The following is an 8072-nucleotide window of genomic DNA, read 5'->3' as shown; positions in this document are numbered from 1 at the left end:
GTTTTCACGACAGTAAATTCTATGATTCTATGTTATCTCACAGACAAAGAGAAACACAGACTAGAAACAGGTTTTGTTCAAGGTGTGAAGCGGTTGCGTAATACCCTCCATGTACGCCTTGCCTCAGGTAGCTCTCGACTCTGCTTTCCGAAGAGTGCCGAACACGCACCTTCAGTAGTTTCCGGATTTTCGCCAATTTTTAAGCGAAAGTATGTTCGTGTTGTTGTTGTCATATAGTGCTGAGTGGAATGGGCGTGCTGGCGAAAACAGAAAAAGGTTTGAGATTCGTGGAAATGAGTTTATGCCATTTAAAAAAAAATCCTCTAGCCTTATTGTGAATACACAAAAGTGTGTTTGAACCAAATTTTAAAAGTCTTTTATCGATACTGGTAGATTTTACTCAATGGTTTACGATCAGTCATATCGTCATGAGAGGAAGTGTTCATGAAACTGCTGGTGTGTCATGTTTTGATTGGCTTCAAGCAGTGTTTCTGCTCTGAGGCAACACAAAGTAAACATGATTGCTACGCGACACGCAGTACGATGCCATCTCGTCCTACTTTTTGCATTATCTCGTGCAATTATCAACCACGCACGAAGTCTTCTAAAACGTCTGAAACCCGCGAAGCTCATGTTAATATGAAAAGGCCATAGTTTATCGAGACGACCATGACATCAAACGGCGTGCCGCGTTTCTAGTCTGTTTTTTTTCTTTGCCTGTGGTTATCTTACCATAAGAGAAGAGCAACAGGAAATGTCAATGCAACATTTGTTAAGAAGAGTACCTCACATGGGGTTTAAAACGTTGTGTGTTTGACAACTTTCTGGAGTAAATTACATTTACAGGCACTAAAATCGATCGCAGACACAACTGTGCTCCAACCTTAAACAAAACCTCAGCAGTCAGAGATCTTGAAAGCGACTTACTAGTATGGCAACTAATTTGGAATCTATATTTATAATATGCGTAACGCGTTTGTGACGTTATAGGTTTGTGACTATACAGTTCCTGGAATGTTACCAATTCTGCAAATATTTGGATTGTAAAAGAAGTCTTAAATGACCACATCTACGTGTCGTTTGTCCAATATGGTATGTTCTAAGGGATTAAACTACAATGACACTCAGATGATTTTAAGCAATCATCATTATTGCCCCCGTGACTCTGTTTTACATACCAGACGATTTTCTCAGTTTGATAATCACAGTAAAGCAAAGTGAGAAATGTAATTGTTGTGTCACTTTATTACGAGTACAAATTAACACTTCATTACGAGTATACACACATTCCAGCTAATCTTAGCTGATATTGACAACGCATGTGTTTCTTGTGTTTAACTATCCAGCAGACGATCGAAAGTCTTATTGTCATTGTAAAGTCATCCCGGGTGTCGCACCTCCTCTTGTACACAACTTAAAAATCGTTTGGTTGTTTACAAAAATGTAGGAGTTTATTGGAGAGCAAATAAAAGATACCCTTTCGTACTGTCATGTTAAACACAGTCTACCAACAAAGTTTGTGCCAAGGTTTTCTCTCCTGCAGATGTGAAAGAACATAAAACTGAAACAAGTATTCCAAGTTATCATTTTTTCTAAAAACGCCAAACAAACGTTTTTTTTCTGATGTTTCCCTCTCAGAATTCTCTCAGACATATAAGGCCCATCTATTTTATGTCAGTATTTCTGAACTTACTTAACAGACGCTGGATATAATTTGCCATACCGTATATACTCGAACAAAATTAATGTAAAGGGTACATTTACGGAAATGATATCGTAGTGGATGGTCTTGTGTAAATCAAGCACGTGCACTTTTCTCTCTGAATCGTGGTAGGGCCTACTCTCAAGTAACGTTTGCAATATTGTCTTGTTTGACCCGTTATTTCCTTTTTATCTGCATTCACATTTTGAGAAGTCACTTATACTGTTTTGTATCTGATAGAAGACGCGGTACAGTGAATGGCAACGCTAAAGTAAAAATAATGCAACTTTGTCATGATTGCTGATCTTGTACTCAGCAATGAACAGACAAGAAATATAACGTAGTAAAGTTGATACCGATTAATTCTGTAAAAGTTCCCAAAGCTGGGTATTTGTGTAAAAGAAAAGAGTCAAAAATAGTAATATAAGGTATGTCTTCTATATCACCTCACTTGCAATTGTTAAACACTGACACTTATACACCAATTGACATCATCTAATGCACTAGGGTTATCTTTTCCATTTTCTTGTTTAGTTCTTCCATGGAGATGTGGTGTTCTTTTATGAGTTCTTTGTTGATACTCATCAGCTCCTTGGCCAATCCAGAATGAATTTGAAGCAGTTCTTTGACTTGAAAGGCAATGGCTGCACTTCTTTCTACGTAATCAGCCTTCGACTGTTTTTGTTGTCGGGTCACGTCTTCACGCATAGCCTTCCGCTGAAATTTCGGACACATGAGTTGTTTAGCATCAGTGTAAGTATGTGCCAGCCAACCAGCCATTAAATTAACCGACCATTAACTATACAGCAATCCATCTTACTACACCAAATGTGATGTCTGACTAATACTGTATTGTATATATTGTATGAATGTATGTATGTATGTATGTATGTATGTATGTATGTATGTATGTATGTATGTATGTATGTATGTATGTATGTATGTACGTACGTACGTACGTACGTACGTACGTACGTACGTACGTACGTACGTACGTATGTATGTATGTATGTATGTATGTATGTATGTATGTTTGTATGTATGTGTGTATTATGTATGTATGTATGTATGTATGTATGTATGTATGTATGTATGTATGTATGTATGTATGTATGTATGTATGTATGTATGTATGTATGTATGTGTGTATGTATGTATGTATGTATGTATGTATGTATGTATGTATGTATGTATGTATGTATGTATGTATGTATGTATGTATGTATGTATGTATGTATGTATGTATGTATGTATGTATGTATGTATGTGTCTATGTGTATATGTGTGTGCACGCGTGCGTGCGTGCGTGCATGCTCACGCACGCACTTACGTACGTATGTATATATGTAAGCTTGTTTATATATCTGTATGTGCGTAGTGTGCTAAAATAACAATAAAGGGTTCGTCTTAGGTTCTCCTGTAGCTCAAGTGAAAAGTGTGTGTATCTATGTGAAACTTATGGATACGAAAGCAACATTAATACCGTTAATTCAAAGTGCTTTCGACGGTTTAGTTAGTACTGGAAGAAATGTTAAAATGGTGAATATAGAGCAGATGTTGTATATTTGATTTTCACCCTAGAGAAACCGTTGAATTATCTCAAACATACATCACACACAAATGTAATAAGGGTATCAGACGAATTCACAGATAAGCTTGCTCTTGTACAATTTCAAAATTCGCATTTTTTCGCTTTTTGACAAGTTCATTCAATTTGAACTCTCCTTGCATCCTTAAAACACCATTCACAAATAAATTACAAAAAAACACTTTACAACATAAATGTCTTCAGAGATAACAAGAAACTTGTCAGCTTTTTTAAAATGGACGATTCTGTCGATAATAAAATTACTCTAAAACTTACGATGTCTTCTTCAACCTTTTGTTTCATGTTCAATATCTGTTGTCTGAATTTCTCTTTTTCCTAATAATAATAAAGAAAAAAAGAACGCCACTAGCAGGACCCGAAGAAGTAAAAGTCAGATCGAAAAGTTCAAGGAGAACAATTTTTAGAGAAGAAAATAACCTTCTCCCAGAATGCATCACTCTAATGGTATTGGAAACTAAGGTTGATTTTCACAATATGAAGTCAGAAATGCAACATGTCAATTGAGGAACTTCCGTTCGGATTGTAATTTTGCGAGAGGTTTGTTGTCGTCGACCTTTGTTCAGAAAAATGCAGTTGTTGGTGAGGTAGATGTTAAACATAATCGTCAGACGTATTGTTATTGAAAATGGTTGGAGAGTGACTTTGATGCTCTGTGTTGGATAGTTACAGTATGATGCCATGCACCCGCATCACAGACCACCATTAATGCTGTAATTTTACATTAATTGCCATTTTCAATGCGACCATGATATTTGGAACTAATTGAAGACAAAGGGTGGCTATTCGATACTATGTTTACTTAGGGTACCTTTTGTACACCACAAATACACTTGGTCATGCAAAAGTACTACGTCTTACCTGTAATTCCTCCTTCTCCATATTCATCACTTGACTTTTTGATATACCGGCTCGTTTACGTTTTACATTTTCTATACTTTTTCTGCCATCCGATACAGCATCAGTAATCCTGGTTATTTCCTGTGATAAAATTGCATTACTTCACAGCAAAATGATATATATATGCTTAACGAAGGGAACTAACAACAGCAACATCCTCTATTTTTGTTGACCAAACATTGGAGTAGTGAAAAACAGTGAACAACAAAGGTTTTTTAAGGCTAATGGCAACAGGGAGGTCTGAAAAGTCTTAGACAATGTCGGCAGAATGTGGATCGAGTATATATATATATATATATATATATATATATATATATATATATATATATATATATATATATATATATATATATATATATATATATATATAATATATATATATACATACATACAAAATGTATACAATGTGCCCTCCCGGTTATCACCATAATGGCTTTATATATATATATTAATATATATTAATATATATATATATATATATATATATATATATATATATATATATATATATATATATATATATATATATATATATTAAATATATATATATATAATATATATATATATTACTTGAGGCACATATTATATAAAATATATTGACGCACCTCTGCTAAAACTGTTTTATACACATGCAACACTTGTGGACCTCTTGCCTGTTCCTTGTATAATTTTTCGACCAGTTGGATCTCTGTGTTTAGATTAACAGGCGATCGAGATCCTCCACTTGACTTTAACAAAGGATCCAGTTTCTCTTTTACCAGGTCCATAGCGAGCTGTTTGCAGAATGCATCGGATTTTTGGATGTTGTCTTCCAGAATGCTATTAAGGTATCCGCCGATGATTATGTGGTGATCCTCGCCGAATGCACAGATTCGTTCCTTCAAACAGAAAGTTACAGACTAATAAAATAGGCGGAGATGTAGACAAACACTTCTGCGATAAATGTCCGGGGATACATCATGAGAGAAAGATACGGAAATGGTTAGAAAGACGGTTAAACCAGCCGATCAATCAGACCACATGGCGGTCTGCCGACAGGTCCACCGAACCTGTATAACAGATAAGGATGTGACACAGGTATCTTAAGAGGCATGTGACGAATGCGTAACAGGGAGTAATAGAAAAGTTTGTATTAAATCTGGAGAAACTGCGAATTTATTATATAAACTTGTACTAATCACATTCCGGTAAAGGAAGTGACCTTTAAGCATCACAGAAGAGATTCCACAAGATAATCCTTCATTGTCACAGTTAAATTACATTTAAAAGGACATATACGAAAGTAACATTTTCGTCGAAATAGTAGATTTGATATAATTTTCAAAAAATGATCAGCATTGAATGATGCCGACTTCTCTATTGATCATCGGTTAATTTGAGCTGAACATTGTACCCAAATCATTTCAAGTTGACCCCTACCTCGAGATTATGTCTGTATTCGTTTAGCAGATCGACATCATTGATGTACTTAGAGTTTGTCTTGAAAGTCTTCAAAGCTATGAAGAAACATTCGTTATGCTTATTAAAGACCTCGTGGCTAGGACATGGAAGGGCTGACTCGGCGAAGTTGCCCATTTCGTTGCAGTACTCGATAAATGCAGTTCCTTCTATTTTACCCAACAATTCTTCCATCACTTTTTTCCCGATTGTTTGCATACAGAGTTCAGTACCATCGAAGGCCAGCTCGTACGTGTACTGTCGTATCAGACCAGCAAAGTCTGCGGAGAAATAAGAAAATAACTATGGAATATGGACCTGCGTTTGTAAACATTCAAATATTTTGAAATGCTTGGTTCTTTACCATAGTACAGCTTGAGCAGTAGCGTTGTAGCACACTTTTTAATGACGTCATGCTTGGATCAATTTGTTGAGATAGTAATACTTTAACTGTAAGACTAGCTGTACCTGATAAGGTATTAAGGTAGTATGCACCTCGAAAGTGAAAGACTTAAACTTTTGCTCTAACTTTCCTCAAGGAATCTTTCGATCATTCTCTTTCAAAATCAAGAATAAAAATAGGGGGTCACCGTGCAAATTTTAGTACTAGAGAAACAAATTACCCAAGATTTACCGATATTAGAAATTCAAAATGGCCGCCATCCCTGTGGTAACTCTAGGAGAAAAATAAAAATTTTCGAATTTCGAAGAACTAAGCCGTTGAAAAGTTTTCTTTCACCAAGAGCTTTAAAATGAATCCCCACATGTGGTATATCAGAAGAGAATTGTAAAAGTTTGAGAGTCCGAATGTCTGTCCCCGAGGTGCGATCTACCTTAACATGAAAACAATCACAGTGATTTGACATGCATTGCCACAGTGTTGACAGCCTACGTAGGGGAAGTTTCAACATAATTTTATTTTTTAACTGAGAACAACAAGAGCTAAGCAATTGATATACAAAACAAAAAAGATACAAGTCATTGGAAGTGACATCTACTGACCCTTTAATTTATAACTTGTATCGTAAACTTTTAGGAATTGTTTGATTTTTTGGCACACAAAACAGAAAACTTAATTTATAATTATTTAAGAGCGTGAAACTGTAGAAATCAGACTCTACGATACGAAGATCGTCTTTTATCAGAGACGTTTTTGTCACATGTATTTGGTAAATTGTGTTTCACGTTTTCTTCTTAACCATTGTATGTAAGACTGATCAAAGGCAGGGTGATTTATCCATATATGTCCAACAAAATTATTCACGAAAGTGGAATGCGTGCAAGTCATATCATAGAGTGCTGAGTAAATAATAGAACCAAATAAATATGTGCCGAAGCGAAATCATACAGCGTCTTGAAATATAATTTAGCTTAAAAGGGTCTTCTTGTCACTGAAATTTTCGTTTCGATGTCCGAAAGGTCATGACAATTAGATAGGGTTATTCTTCTGATGAAGGTTGAAGTGCTGCAACCGAAAATTTCAGGCACAAAATCTAGTGTGTTGAGATCAAAAGCTCAATTGACAGTAATCACCTACCAACATATGAATTGCTATGCAAGAATTTATTATTCATTCTCGCTTCTATGGATCTTGACTATCCGCGTCAGTCCTTTCTGTTAAGTCAGCCGTTTTTATGAAATAAGAATTATTTTTATTCACATTGAGAGAAAACAACATTGCAGAAGCCTTCAATCTTTAATTATGTTTACAAAGCATTTAAACTAAGAACATTAGTTTTGAAGTTACCTGTAGTCGTATGACTTTCATTAGTAATTCAGCTGAGAGATCTGTATTTTAACAATGTTTTGTTAGTTGTTGATACTTTAACATTTTCTGTATTTACTGTAACCTTCTGAAAGTATCTCATATTTTCTTATGAAAAATCCTCTTTGCACAGCGTTAGCAGTTTGAACTTCGGCTTAACTTAAAAAGGAGGAAAATACTCACTGTAACCAGTGATATTTCCGACGTAGGGCCAGCCTTCTTTGATTTCATAAGTGATTCACACCTGGAGACGAACTCCTCAATGCCATCGAGGAACGGCTTACTTAAGCGTTTACGTGTCTCTCCTTCATTCATCACTGCCATGATCGAAGGGTCAGTCGCTGGCAAGGACAATTTCATGGAGTAAAACGCCGGAAATGACGTCAGCAGAGCTTTACGAAGACGATTCCGCTCTTTAATCTTATGATTTTCCCTGTCGTCATTCTCAATGTTAAGCACCTAAACAAAACACGATTATATTAAGACCGTGTTACCATTTTGTGAATACATAATATCTTCATCGCAACTCCTCATAACTGGTTTAAGACCAATTCAAAAATGTTTCTGGATAAATGAATGGTTGATGAGACAGTGCGATTCAACGTTTTTGCGACACAGCAATGATAAAAGGCAACGTAGCACTTTAAATGTGGCCGCCTTTA

At 35.6% G+C, this 8072-nt stretch overlaps 2 protein-coding genes across 3 annotated transcripts in view; both read right to left on the bottom strand.

Moving 5' to 3' along the window:
• Nucleotides 1-1137: 1137 nt before the first annotated feature.
• Nucleotides 1138-8072, bottom strand: part of LOC139125985 (coiled-coil domain-containing protein 91-like) — a 12264-nt gene continuing 5329 nt past the window's right edge. The window contains exons 5-10 of one of the 2 annotated variants that reach the window (XM_070692057.1): nt 7594-7869; nt 5628-5926; nt 4814-5086; nt 4170-4289; nt 3567-3626; nt 1138-2419 (exon numbers count right to left, since the gene is read on the bottom strand). In XM_070692057.1, coding sequence (XP_070548158.1) covers nt 2198-2419; nt 3567-3626; nt 4170-4289; nt 4814-5086; nt 5628-5864 — 912 coding nt within the window. In that variant the 5' untranslated portion in view covers nt 5865-5926; nt 7594-7869 and the 3' untranslated portion in view covers nt 1138-2197. The remainder of the gene's footprint in view (nt 2420-3566; nt 3627-4169; nt 4290-4813; nt 5087-5627; nt 5927-7593; nt 7870-8072) is intronic. The other variant, XM_070692058.1, reaches the window with a different exon arrangement.
• LOC139125769 (guanylate-binding protein 4-like) overlaps nt 7928-8072 on the bottom strand; it is a 2110-nt gene continuing 1965 nt past the window's right edge. Inside the window, exon 5 of the mRNA XM_070691865.1 lies at nt 7928-7946. Within this exon, the coding sequence (XP_070547966.1) occupies nt 7928-7946 (19 nt within the window). The remainder of the gene's footprint in view (nt 7947-8072) is intronic.

Source organism: Ptychodera flava, assembly GCF_041260155.1.
Source record: "Ptychodera flava strain L36383 chromosome 3 unlocalized genomic scaffold, AS_Pfla_20210202 Scaffold_26__1_contigs__length_13983176_pilon, whole genome shotgun sequence".
Lineage (NCBI taxonomy): Eukaryota > Metazoa > Hemichordata > Enteropneusta > Ptychoderidae > Ptychodera > Ptychodera flava.
The sequence above is the reverse complement of the archived record's forward strand: the minus strand, read 5'-3'. Positions and strand labels throughout refer to the sequence as shown.